Source organism: Malus sylvestris, chromosome 9, assembly GCF_916048215.2.
Source record: "Malus sylvestris chromosome 9, drMalSylv7.2, whole genome shotgun sequence".
NCBI lineage: Eukaryota > Viridiplantae > Streptophyta > Magnoliopsida > Rosales > Rosaceae > Malus > Malus sylvestris.
The window spans coordinates 23,343,877-23,357,765 of NC_062268.1; the positions used below are offsets into that span (position 1 = coordinate 23,343,877).

Here is a 13,889-nt window from a genome sequence, read left to right on the forward strand (position 1 = left end):
TGCTTTGACTCACAAAATTCACATAGAAAAATAATAATTGCGTAATGAATGAAAACATGTGTGTGTGTGTGTGTGTGTATATCGGAAGGAAAATATAAATATAGAGGGTTCATGCATTATGGGGAATGCTTTCATGCTTCGTGGATGTTTCAAATATCTTACTTTATTTTAAGCGTACCTGATTGGTAGAAAACAAATAAAAGCCTTTGAATTTTGTAGAAAAAAACGTCCTCCTATGATCCTTCAGTTCCTTAATTTCTGGCAAGAGCGTGCTGATAACATGTTGTATGCCTAATTGACTGAACTATTATAAGGAAAAGAGAGGGGGAGGCCAACAACAATAGGAAAGAGAAGAGAAAGATTTAATTGTGAGGTGTGTGTTCTATTTCACCCCATTGTGCCTTTAATAGTAGTATGATAGGCTAAATCTTTACCTTAATAGGATTACAACTCTAATAGAATAAAATATCTACTAAAGAGAATATTCAAATATATGCTTAGATACACTAGGATTTATACAATTACATTCCTATTTTAAAAATAACTGCAACACTAGAATAATCTTTTAAACGATATTTGTAAACCATGTGATGTGTTACAAATAATAAATAAGAACGTTAATGAACACTTTAATAATCCAATTATTGACAACTACATCATATCGTTTACAAAATATAGTTTAAATTGATAGTCTTCCTAACATCACTCTGTGTAATATTTGCTACATCATTTTGCTGATATGGCACATTCCTGTTGGTTCAAATCTTTAAATTGAAAGTTCTTTTAACAAAAATGACTTGAAAAAGAATTGAAAAGGAGCAAAAAGAATAAAAGAAACGGCTTATTATGGACAAGAAACGGTCCTTTTAGCCCGATCTGTTGCGGTAGCTCTATCAGACAAGCAAATTGAGAAGAAGACGAAGGAGGTAAAGGGCAAAAGAGATAGAAGAAATGGGTTGGATCGGTGAGAGCGTGGACTCCATCAAATCCCTTCAGATCCGGCAGGTCCTCACCCAGGCCGTCAGTCTCGGTTCGTCAACCCTTAGACCCTCGCTCTCGCTCGCCAATTTTCTCGTTTTGGGTCTTATAATTCGGTATTCATACTTTCTTTTATCTGCTTGGTAATGAGAAAATGTGGGTCGCAATCAAAATGTGATGTTTCCAACGTTCACCTCTTATTTGTTTTGTCTTCTGGGGTTTAGGAGAGTAAAGCTTGACACTTTACCGAGATTATTCATAATTAAATAGTATTTACTGAATAATCAATTGTGGGAATGCAGTATTTGTGGGTTTTATTGATTAGCCAATGCCAATTGTGTAGAAATTTTGCCAATTATTTTGTGGTTTTTTCTATTCTTTTCTATTAATTTTTGTGTTTAAATTTTTTTTACTTAGTAGCTTATATCCGAAATTCTTCCTCCGTTATTTCAATTGGATTTTGGAAGAGTGATCAGTTGTTATTGTTTCATAACTTTTCGGCAAATGCATTACTGGGGATTTTATAGTTGTGATTTCTGTTTCAGGTATGATTGTTACATCTGCGCTTATAATATGGAAGGCTTTAATGTGTGTCACCGGCAGTGAGTCTCCTGTAGTTGTTGTTTTGTCTGGAAGTATGGAACCTGGTTTCAAGAGGGTGAGATAGTATAATGCTTAATGTTTCAATGCTTTGCTAACATAATATATTTTTATCATGGTAGTTTTATCACGCCTTCTGATTTTTTATGTCGTAGTTATTAGTTTAGTACTTTTGGTAATTGATTTATATGTTGAGCAACTTTTATCATTAAAAGGGTTGTGTATGTGGGTGGTGCACTATATTAAAACTAGGGAGAACAAAATTTCTTCTTTCTCTTATTTTATGGTGCCTATCTTTGAGTAAGCTATCGATGGTACTCCTCTTCATTGTACCTGGATTCATCTTTTTCGCGATGTGTTTTACCAATCTATATCTATATTACTTATGTTACCACTTATTTGTTTGCGTAACTAGAGATAAGAACTGATACGCTTTGCAGGGGGACATTTTATTCCTGCACATGAGTAAAGAACCCATTCGTGCAGGAGAAATTGTTGTTTTTAATATTGATGTAAGTTCCCTTGACTGTTTTTGTTTTTATTTTTGCCTCACTCTGTTTTATTGTAATTACAGCTTTTTATGCCTAGTTATTCTCATGCTTGTTTGAGCATTCATTCTGATTTCTTTCCTTGCTATACTGACTCATTGCCAATTCACTTTTGGACTTAATTTTGTTGTTGAGGTGCAATAATGATACAGAATATACTATTAAGGCTCTACTTCACGATGAATTTCGATATTGTTCTGCCTCATCTGTATATGAATGACGATGACTTTCCAAATACTCGCGTCCTTTTCGTTCAAATAAAACACTAAAAATCCATCATCTGGCATGTAAACCATTTGCTGCTTGTTTTCCAGTTTTGTTAGCATGCACTAAACCTTAGTTTTTGAACTTTGCTTATGCAACGAGAAAAGTTAGCATGTAAAAACCAAGGTTCTAAAAGACGCTAAGCACTAGTCGGGCGATGGGCTGGAGCCTAGGTGCTAGGCGGGGTCTAGGCGGATTTAAGTAAACTTATTATATATTGTCTAATTAAGTCTGTTTATACTTAAAAAAAAATACATGATTGTATTAGGATACATAAATTGAAAAATAGAATGACATATAAATTAGAAAGTATTAGAACATATTAAAAACATGGGGAACCAGAATATAGTGAACGTTCATTCAATTATTCAACAAGTCTCTTACAATTTATTAAAAAAATTAAATGCAAAATAAAAGTTATCTATTTTTTGTCTAAGTGACAGTCGCGACCTAATTGGATGCCTAGGTGGGTGTAGGCGGGCTAGAAGCACTTTCTTAATTTTCAATTGCCTAGGGATTAATTGGAACGGTGGCCAATGATCTAGTGTCTAGGTAGGGCGGTGGTCAGCAGCCTAGCTCCTAAGAGAGGCCTAGAAAGTGGTAGGTGGGGATTTTTATAACAATGGTAAAAACATAACATTGCAGCTATGGAGTTTTGAGGGCCCGTGAGAGCTTTGAGTATTTGTATAAGGGGCAGAAAATTTTCAATTTTGGTCGCGAGCGCAAATTTTGGAATTTTCGTATTTTAAACAATTTTGATCCCAATATTTTAACTGTGAATATTGCAGTTTTCTCTTCCATTAGTTAGCAAGTACATGTATGTATATCACTAACACGATTTCTTATTGTTTCTCTTTGATACTAATTAAGCATGTACAATTAACCTAAGATAGAAAATAATGGAGTTTCTCTATTTAATGGTATTGTTTTCTCCTTTTTCAAGAAGCAAATATTAATATGTGCTACTTTTCTCTGTCTATTTTCTTCAGGGCCGTGAAATTCCAATTGTCCATCGTGTCATTAAGGTAAAGGATACACTTTTTTGACATTGCTAAATCATGTTGACTTTTGGATTTTGAAATAAGAGGTGTCGTACGTTTGAGTTCGTGAATGGAATAATGAATTTAGCTGAAAATATAGTACTCGAATTAAATTTTGAGTACTTGGTTTTGGCATTTGCTTTTTACTTTTTATTTATCTACATCACAAGGAAACATTTTACAATAAAAAACATCAAAATTAAACTAACAGATCAGGCTAATGCTTTACCACATTGTACAACAACAACAACAAAGCCTTTTCCTATTAGGTGGGGTCGGCTATATGAATCCTAGAACGCCATTGCGCTTAGTTTTGTGTCAAGTCCTTCGTTAGATCCAAGTACTCTAAGTCTTTTCTTAGGCTCTCTTCCAAAGTTTTCCTAGATCTTCCTCTACCCTTTCGGCCCTGAACCTCTGTCCCGTAGTCACACCTTCGAACTGGAGCGTCAGTAGGCCTTCTTTGCACATGTCCAACCCACTCATTCCTAATCTTATCATTTCTCGTTAGCCCACATCTCCAATGAAGCATCCTTATCTCCGCTACATCCATTTTGTGTACGTGTTGATGCTTCACCGCCCAACATTTTGTGCCATACAGCATCGCCGACCTTATTGTTGATGCACAAAATCAGTGAGGACTTTGGTACAACAGAAAATATTAAGTTTGTGACCTTCGTTAGATTGCTCCGGTTATTAGTGTGGATAAGTATGTAAAATGATAGAGACAGGAGAGCAAACACAAGATGTACGTGGTCACCCAGATTGGCTACGTCCACGGAGTAGAGGAGTTCTCATTAATTGTGAAGGGTTTACACAAGTAAATAGGTTCCAGCTCTCCTTTAGTGGGTACAAGTGAATGATTTAGTACAAATGGCATAAATAAATATTCTAGCCTTGTTCTGACATTGATACGTTTCGTGTTGTAATTGGCTTTCGATGTTGACACATGTCGTGCTATGATTGGCTTCTGATGTCGACACGTGTCGCTCTGTGATTGACCTCCTGCTTGGAGGGGAAGCTCCTCGGTTGGGGACTTGCAAGATCCAAGCTGCTGAGTAATCACGAAACTTCTAAGTACTGAAGTGTGGTATCGTCTTCACTTGCCTTATCTGTCTCATAGGTAGGTGTGGCATCTTCTCTAGAAGTACTCTTCCTCTGTCCAGGGGTGATATCTTTAACTGGTGGAGATGCACAAGGTAACATATCAATTTCACTTGAAGCTTATTTGTAGTTTCAGGCTTGGTCAAGCGCGATACAAACTATGTAGTAGGAGTCCCCCAAGTCGTCGAGTTAGGGGATCTGCTGAAAGAGGTGACAGATAAGGTAAGCAATCAGAGCTCCAAGTAATCAGTCCCATATCAGAAGTTTGATTTTGAGTTCCGACTGATTGTTCTCATTCTCCTTATCTTGCAGACAGCATGAAGGATAAAGAGAAGAAAAAAAGAAGAGATGATATGAGATACTTTTGCTTTTGAAGAAGTAACTTTCCACAGGCTTATTCTTGAACTGGGTTGGAGGGTTTTCTGGTTACCTCTAGAGTATAAGGCCGACTGAAGAATTTAAGGGTCAAAACAAGTCCATCAAATCTAGAGTACGTTCGACCCTGCTGATATGGGATATTTTGCTGTTGATAAAGTAGTGGAAGTATCGGCACGTGTTCTGTTACGTTTGTCTCTACATGCTTCCTTGTATCCTTCTCACTTGCCCTATCTGTTCCTCAGGCAGAAGTGGTATCTTCTCTGGAAGCATAAGATGTTGAAGATGAGTACTCGAGAGCAGTGCCAGGTAAGTAATCAGGTAAGGGGTTCCAGGCTGTCAGTTCCTGACTGGAAGCTTGATTCCAAGTGCTGACTGATTGCTCTCTTTCTCCTTGTCTTGTAGGTAAGAACAAGACGAAAGGAAAAGACAGGGAAAAAACATGATATGGGATACTCTTGCTTTTAATCCTGATGATATGAGATATTCTTGCTATGGTGTAGCTTGTTTGCAGAGGTATTATCGGGGGGAAAGAAAGATGAGTATTTCGAGAGGCTTCGTTGGGAATGCCTTCTCAGATATGAGAAAGGGTTGGGCATTTTTGCAGGTCTGCCTGTTCGTTGAGGATGGAGGTCGACATATATAGGAGTCTCCCTAACAACAAGTAGTAATGTTATTCCTTTACCCTTCTTGGTCATAGCACTGTAGTGGGAGCTACCAGCTTCATGTGTTTTAACTTTGTCAGAGCACTTTGAAAAAGTGGTTTGTGGTATTTGGAAAGTTGATGTTGCGTGTGAAGATTACAGACAAGCTTTATCCAAGGAGATTTGACTCTTGAAGTTGAGAAAGCGATGCCTCTTCGATTTTCGAACAAGCGATCCTGTCGGGGATCTGGCTCTCGAGATTCGGAGAACGGTACCTCTTCGATTTTTAAGAAAACAATCCTGCTGGGAGTCTGGCTCTTGAAATTCGGAGCGGTGTCTCTTCGATTTTTGAGAAAGTAATCCTGTGGGGAGTCTGGCTCTCGAGATTCGGAGGGTGGTGCCTCTTCGATTTTGGAGCAAGCAATCTTGTTAGGAGTGTTTTCTCGAATGTGAGTAAAGGTTGGGTATTTTTGCTAGTCTACCTTGCCACGGAGCACAGAGGTTGACACACAGGGACTTTCCAATTATCCAGCAGTGGTGCTGTTCCTTTACCCTTGTGGTTAATAATATGGTAGCTAAACCTTTAAAATTTATGTGTCTAAACTTTGTTAGTGCTATTTCTTTGCTATTCTTTTACCCTTCTTGGTCATAGCAATGTAGTGGGAGCTTAAAGCTTCACGTGTATAAACTTTATTAGAGATCTTTGGCAAAGTTATCTGTGGTACCCATGAGCTGATGTTGCGTGTGGAAAGTGGATGACTGAACAGTAAGATTCACGTGCTTTCTACTTCACCAGAAATCTTCGCCAGATTGCCCATAATTTCCGCAAAGCTGAGTGTGCATGTGACAGATGCTGACAAGGCTGAGAAAGCAGGTGCCTCTTCGATTTCTGAGATATGCCCTCGTGGTCTCTGAGCAGCCCATCTTTTGAGAAAGCAAGCGCCTTTTCGATTTTTGAGATCGGCCCTCGTGGTATTTGAGCAGCCCAGTTTTTGAGAAAGCAAACGCCTTCTTCGATCTCTGAGATCGACCCTCGTGATCTCTGAGCAGCCAAACTTTTGAGAAAGCAAACGCCTCTTCGATTTCTGAACAGGCGCCTCTTCGATTTCTGAAGCTCCGTCGAGTGCAGATTTTTATAGAGGCTGGCATTAAGTTCCAAAGCACACTTGAATCTCCACTAGTAGAAGCTCCCTTCTTGCACTTCTAAGATCTTAATTTGTCCGACCTCTTCTCTCTTCAACACCTTTGAAAATGTCTGGCCCTTCCGACCGTCGTTTTGACTTGAACCTTGGTGAAGAGGCAGCTGCGCCTTCTCCAGACAACATATGACGCCTATCCTTCTTATTCCCTATTGGTCCTCTTACCGTTGGGGATTCCGTGATATGACCGTTGCGGTGGTGGCCAGGAACATTCTCACTCCCAAAGATAACAGACTTTTTTCCAAATGGTCTGATGAGTTGGTTGTTAAAGATTCTCTGGCTCTCAGTGTTCAGTGTGCAAGTTTTGTGTCAAATATAGCCCAACGCCTATTTGCTCGAACTCGCTAAGTTGAATCATTGACGGCTGAAGTGATGAGTCTCAAGCAGGAGATTGGAGGGCTCAAGCATGAGAATAAACAGTTGCACAAGCTCGCACATGACTATGCTACAAACATGAAGAGGAAGCTTGACCAGGTGAAGGAATATGATGGTCAGATTTTACTTGATCATCAGAGGTTTGTGGGTTTGTTCCAAAGGCATTTATTGCCTTCGTTTTCTGGGGCTGTACCGCGTAATGAAGCTCCAAATGATCAGCCTTCGACGCCTATTCCTTTTAGGGTTCTGTCCAGTACTGAGGCTCCGAGCGATCACCCTCCGGTGCCTTCTCTTTCTGAGGCTCTACCGACTGCTGAGACTTCTCCTAAGCAACCTTTGTGAATGCCCCCTCTTGTTTGTTTATTTTGACTCATGTATATCTACATATTTGTAACTTATCGAAGATATAAATAAATAAGCTATGCTTCATGTCAACGTATTGTGTTAAATACACCAAAGCCTTCTTCACTAAGTTCTTTGATTTTTTTCTTTTGTTGAAGCTTATATGTTGAAGCTTTGTGAGTGAAGCATGTAGGTTGAGGTAGTGTTCCCTTAATTTCTCGATTGAGAAAAACTTCTCGGTTGGAGACTTGAAAAATCCAAGTCACTGAGTGGGATCGGCTATATGAATCTTAGAACGCCATTGTGCTCGGTCCTGTATCATATCCTCCGTTAAATCTAAGTACTAAGTCTCTTCTTAGAGTCTTTTCCAAAGTTTTCCTAGGTTTTCCTCTACCCCTTCTGCCTTGAACCTCTATCCCGTAGTCGCATCTTCTAACTGGAGCGTCAGTAGACCTTCTTTGCACATGTCCAAACCACCGTAACCGATAAAAGGAGTAGTTTCTACACTCTTCTGAGTTACTCAACTCCCCTAAAGAAGTACTCTTTTCATATCCTTCATTGAAAAGATTATGAAAATAACATTTCCATCTGTCTTTGGCCACGTTCTCTGTAGCAAGAACCTTTCCATCCTCATCCTTGATGCACCTCACTTGGTTTAGGTCCATTGTCTTCTTTTCCCTTGCTCTAGCTAGTTTATAGATATCCAACTTTCCTTCTTTGGTATCTAGTCGCTTATACATATCGTCATAAGCCACTAACTTAGCTTCTCTCCTAACTTTTTTAGCCTCTTGCTTCGCTCTTCTATACCTTTCACCATTTTCATCGGTCCTATATTTATATAAGGTTTTACAACATTCCTTCTTAGCCTTCATCTTTGTTTGTACCTCATCATTCCACCACCAAGATTCCTTTTGGTGTGGAGCAAAGCCTTTGGACTCTCCTAATACCTCTTTTGCTACTTTTCGGATACAACTAGCCATGGAATCCCACCTTTGGCTAGCTTCCCCTCTCTATCCCACACACTAGGTGATTACTTTCTTTTTGAAAATGGCTTTCTGCTTTTAGATTCCACCATCTAGTCCTTTGGCATTTCCAAGTCTTGTTTTTTTTTCTCACTCTTTTGATATGTACATCCATCACCAACAAGCGATGTTGATTAGCCAAGCTCTCTCCCGGTATAACTTTGCAATCCTTACAAGTTATACGATCCTCTTTCCTCATTAGAAGAAAATCTATTTGTGTTTTTGACGACCCACTCTTGTAGGTGATCACATGTTCTTATCTCTTCTTAAAGAAGGTGTTGGTTAAGAAGAGATCATATGCCATTGCAAAATCCAAGATAGCTTCCCCATCCTCGTTTCTCTCCCCAAAACCATGGCCACCATGAAAACCTCCATAGTTGCATGCCTCCTTGCTCACGTGTGCATTTAAATCTCCTCCTATAAATAACTTCTTCGTCTGAGCAATTCCTTACACCAAGTCTCCAAGGTCTTCCCAAAATTTCTCCTTCGAACTCGTATCCAACTCTACTTGAGGTGCGTACGCACTAATCACATTGATGAGTTCTTGTCCTATTACAATCTTGATTGCCATGATTCTATCTCCTACCCTCTTGACATCTACAACATTTTGTGTTAAGGTCTTGTCCACGATGATGCCAACACCGTTTCTCGTTCTATTTGTGCCCAAATACCAGAGTTTAAACCCTGAGTTTTCTAGATCCTTTGCCTTAAGACCAACCCACTTAGTTTCTTGTAAGCACATAATATTTATCCTTCTCCTCACCATAACTTCCACTACTTCCATAGATTTTCCCGTTAGGGTTCCTATATTCCACGTTCCTAAACGCATTCTACTCTCTTGAACTCTACCCTTCTGTCCTAGCTTCTTCAACCTCCCCCGTCTAATAGGATCAAAGTACTTCTTTTGTGTGTCCTGTGTAAAGCTGATAGGAGCATATGCTCCCAAACAACTTTGAGTGAAGTCGTTCGAAAAGAAGTTTCTATGGCCCCTTGCTCATTTAACACTGCATCCGGGTGCCGATGGAGATACAACGACCCTTGCTCACTTATCACTGTGCTCGGGTCACACAGCGCGCCACTTACAGGTGACGCCCTAGTTTTAGCGCGATTTCATTTTGGATTAATTTTCGTAAGGATTCGACGTAAACTAGGAGTGCCGGCTGTCGACTACCTGACGCCCTCCCCCTCCTCCTTTATCCGGGCTTGGGACCGGCATTGTAAGATAAACTTACACAGGCGGAGTTCTTTACCACATTGTAGTTTAAATAAAAAAGGTCGTACCCAGTGCACAAGGCTCCCGCTTTATGCAGGATCTGGGAGAGGTGAATGTTGGCTAGCCTTACCCCCATGTATGGAGAGGCTGCTCCCAAACCACATTGTAGTTTAAATGATAGCCATAATATTAGTCTTTTCATTTCATATACCTTGGACCTAATTACGTTAGTTTAAGATTATTCTATAAGAAGTTGAGATTTTCTGCGAAAGGGCCAACCAAATAACAAGCAAGGTTCACATACACACTTGATGAAGATTTAGTTTATTAGATGCTTCCAGATCGACCCCCTTGTTTTTCCCACAATCAGCTGACTATAGCCATCTGCAGTCCTGTGAAGAGTGCTGATCAATGGTTTTTGCAGGTTCATGAACGAAAAGATACAGGAGAAGTTGATGTCCTAACAAAAGGTGCCAATGTCTTGAATATATGTAAATACTTGTTACGTGTGATGTAATCCTTGAAAGTCTTGATGCATAAATCTTGTTGAAGATGTATCACAATTCATATTGTTTTTAACCTCAGTTCTTCTGCTGTTTCAAAACATGCTGTCTTTTTTGTGTGTTGCTACCCTTCTTTTTTACTCAAATGTTCACCGTCTATATTGTTGTTTCCTCAGGAGATAACAATTTTGGGGATGACAGGCTTCTGTATGCTCAGGGTCAGCTGTGGCTACAACGGCATCATATCATGGGCAGAGCTGTAGGGTAAGAACTTTTTGCATCCGTGTTATGGAACATGGATAAACTATCATATTTTGCTGCTGGAAGTCAATCTTGAAGCTTAATTGCTTCGTTCACTGTTATCACAATAAACCATACCTATTCTTTTTTCCTCTCTTAAAAGGAAAATAGAAGTCAAGTGATTATCATTTTCATGCTAATCCCAATTTTATTCAAATTGTTATCATTTTCAGGTTTTTACCTTATGTTGGCTGGGTGACAATTATCATGACTGAAAAACCTATTATTAAGGTTTGTTTTCTCCTTCGAAAATGGTCTTATTAAACATGCAGAGACATGAATGATGTTATTTAATTTACGAACTAATCCTATCTGTTTCTTTGTTCAGTATATTCTAATTGGCGCGTTGGGGTTGCTTGTTATAACATCAAAGGACTAAATGAAGTAAACTCCGGGGGTGGTCGATCTTCGGAATTGTTCGCTGCCAGAAGCTCTGATCCTCCCCCATGAATCTGCTAAATTTCTTAATTGTATGAGACAATTTGACTTGATGGATTACAGCAGAATAGTTGGTTAATGTTCTTAACATCTATTTTAAGTTTCTCCTTTCCTGAACTAAAATTTGACTTCGCGTAATTTTTCGGTAAAATTGTAGCGTCATCAAGTGATGTTACTAATCCACAATGGTTAAAGACATGCAATTTTAGTACTATCACGTGACAGTGTTCTAATTTTCCAATCTATTTTATAACATATACATTGCTATCAAGTATTCACTTGTCCTCCAACCTAAATTGGAAGGGTAAATTGCCAAAATGGTTCCTAAGATTTGCATAACTCATCACTTTGGTCCATGAGATTCCAAATCGATAAAAGTGGTACTTGAGATTGTTTACCATCCATTATTTTGGTCCTTCCGTTAAAAACTCCTTTTAAGTGTCCCGGAGCTCTTGGCCAAAAGTTTGGGCAATTTTCAAAGCTTCGTAACTCAATCGTTTGTTAACCAAATTCGACCCATAATATATCAAAATGAAGATAGGAAAGTATAGAATAATATTATACCTATTTCAAAGCCCAATAGTTGCCGGAGATTGCCGGAAAATAACCTCAAAGTTGATTGGTCTGAGTGAAAACTTGAAAACTTGCCGGAAACTGGGTAAACTTTAAACATTGATAACTTCTTTAATACTCAACGAAATCAAGTGATTCAAAAACGAAAATCATACTTCTCGACGAGACGAATAGAATGGTAACATTTTCAAAGGCTAACTCATCGTGGTTTGGCCAAAAAATAGCTCGAACGTGGCTGTCTCTACTTCAGTCTTTGTTTACAATTTGTAGATTTGTATTGATTTGAATTTGTAAATTACAATCTTTGTTTACAATTTTCCTCTACTTCAGTCTTTAAATTTGATGTAGATGCATAGGTTGTCGATCCAAGGGTCGCAATAACTTGATCTCGGACGAAAAATTGAACGATTGCTTCAAGTTTTGAGCTTGAAACAATTTGTGGATGGCCTTCACCTTAGGTTTAGGGTTGCAGCAAAGGTGATGCTGATGTAGTATTTCATTGATTCATGGGTCTTGGCGACTTGATCTTGAAACAAACGTCGTTGCAAGTTTTGAGCTTGCAATAAAGTCTTGAAGGAATCGGCACAAGTGCTTGTTAATTGTTCAAGGGAATGCTTGGGATTTTGTGGAAAGAAAGCTTCGGCTTTGGTTGTGCGTTTTTTGAAGAGAGCTTTGGCAATGTATTAGTGTTCAAAGATTTAGCAGAGGTTCTCCTTTTGTGAGAATTTCGGCCTTGAATGTAGAAATTGTTGACCTTATGCTTGTCTTGGGACCTTATATTTATAGACTTCTCAAAGCTTGCCTTTGGATGGATTTGGCTTTAATTTGTGTCTTGATTTGTCCATGGGAGAATTTAAGCATGTTTTGTGTCTTAATTTCAACCACTTTCCCTTGCTCAACCGAATTATAAGGCTTTCTTGTTTATTTTGTGAGCAATCTTCAATTCTTGCTTGTTTTGTGAAGATGCTTTAGCTTTCTTTCTGATTTTGGGAGCAATTTGGGCCCCTTGCCGATTTTAAAGGATTTCTTCCCCCTTTTGCCAAATTATGGGGAAATTTTGAGCTTCCTTTACTTGATTTGTGCCACATGTCATTGATGACTTGTCAATTTGTGATGAGTCATATGCCACATGGAGCTTTGTCATGCATTATTTGTATGCAATGAAATTTACATGTCTACAAATGCCCTCACTTCAAGGTGTGTTGTAGGCATGTGCTTGTCACATGTAGGAAACGTGTTTTGAAGTTCTGCAATGTGAATGTTCTAACTCAAGGGTCGTTGAGACTTGATCTTGAATTAGTTTGCTTCTTCAAGGGCTATAGAGGCGTATTTCTTGAACGAAACATTTCTTCAAGGGCCGTTGAGGCGTATTTCTTGAATTGAAATAATGAATTTCGTCAAGTGCCATTGAGGCGTATTTCTTAGACAAAACATTTCTTCAAGGGTAGTTGAGGCTTGGTCTTGAATGAAATGAAAATTGGAAATTTTCTTCAAGGGCCGTAGAGGCTTGATCTTGAATGAAATGAAAATTTAGTTTAAGGGCCGTAGAGGCTTGATCTTGAATGAAATGAAACTTTTTCTTCAAGGCCCATAGATCTTGAAAGAAATTAAATTTTTCCTTGAAGGGTCGTAGAGGTTTGATCTTGAAAGACATGAAATTTTTCTTCAAGGGCTATAGAGTTTTGATCTTGAATAAAAATGAAATTTATTCAAGGGCTAAAAAGGCTTGATCTTGACTGAAAATTTTGAAAATGGATAAATCGGCACATACTTATTGTGCGTACTGATTTTCCATAATTTTGACAAAATACATTTGGTGTATTTGAATTTTTCCTTGTGGTTGTAGGAAAAAATGCTTTTCCTTAGGTAGGAATCTCCTTCAATTTTGCTAATGAGGCTAACTTCCTTCAAAGTGTTGGAAAGCTTTGGTGATTTCCTTCAAGGTTTTGGAAAGCTTTGATGTTTGTCCTTGGGTAAGTAGGATTTCCATTTTTTTTCCTTTTCCCTTTCTATTTTTTCGGCCAAAGAGGGTGTTTCCCTTTTGGTTTAGGAAACTTGAAGGCTTGTCCTTGCTTTGGGAAACATGTCATCTGAATTGCATGCCAAGTGAGGTTGATTTCTCTTCTGGAAAATTCTGTAAAAATATGGGAAACAAATCTCTATCTCTTATATTTTCAGGTATATATCGCACACCACTAGGAAAAATCAGAAAAGCCTTCAACTCGTTATTTTCCCACAGCTGTGCAGTTCTGACTGGAAAACAACTTTTGTGGGATTAACTTTGAAAACTGGAACGTTTGGCTTAAGGAAAAATTATGAAATTTGGATACAACGATCATCGGCCTCTTAGCTTCCTTCTCCAATTGGCCTTGCA

General features: G+C 38.7%; 1 protein-coding gene and 1 long non-coding RNA gene across 3 annotated transcripts; both read left to right on the forward strand.

Annotated features, from left to right (window-relative positions):
* Nucleotides 1-820: 820 nt before the first annotated feature.
* LOC126583117 (uncharacterized) lies at nt 821-11,065 on the forward strand. Of its 2 annotated transcripts, XM_050247414.1 has the most exons (8): nt 822-1,030; nt 1,524-1,636; nt 2,019-2,090; nt 3,380-3,415; nt 10,126-10,171; nt 10,381-10,468; nt 10,678-10,735; nt 10,833-11,065. In XM_050247414.1, the coding sequence occupies exons 1-8, from the start codon at nt 952-954 to the stop codon at nt 10,881-10,883; spliced, it is 543 nt and encodes a 180-aa protein (XP_050103371.1). In that variant the 5' UTR covers nt 822-951; the 3' UTR covers nt 10,884-11,065. The 2 variants fall into 2 exon arrangements, with proteins under 2 accessions (XP_050103372.1, XP_050103371.1); XM_050247415.1 differs by lacking the exon at nt 2,019-2,090 and having other exon boundaries at nt 821-1,030.
* LOC126583118 (uncharacterized) lies at nt 3,422-7,559 on the forward strand. Its single transcript, XR_007609676.1, has 4 exons — nt 3,422-4,753; nt 4,844-5,021; nt 5,152-5,215; nt 5,312-7,559. It is a non-coding gene; the product is annotated as an uncharacterized LOC126583118 (long non-coding RNA).
* Nucleotides 11,066-13,889: the final 2,824 nt, after the last annotated feature.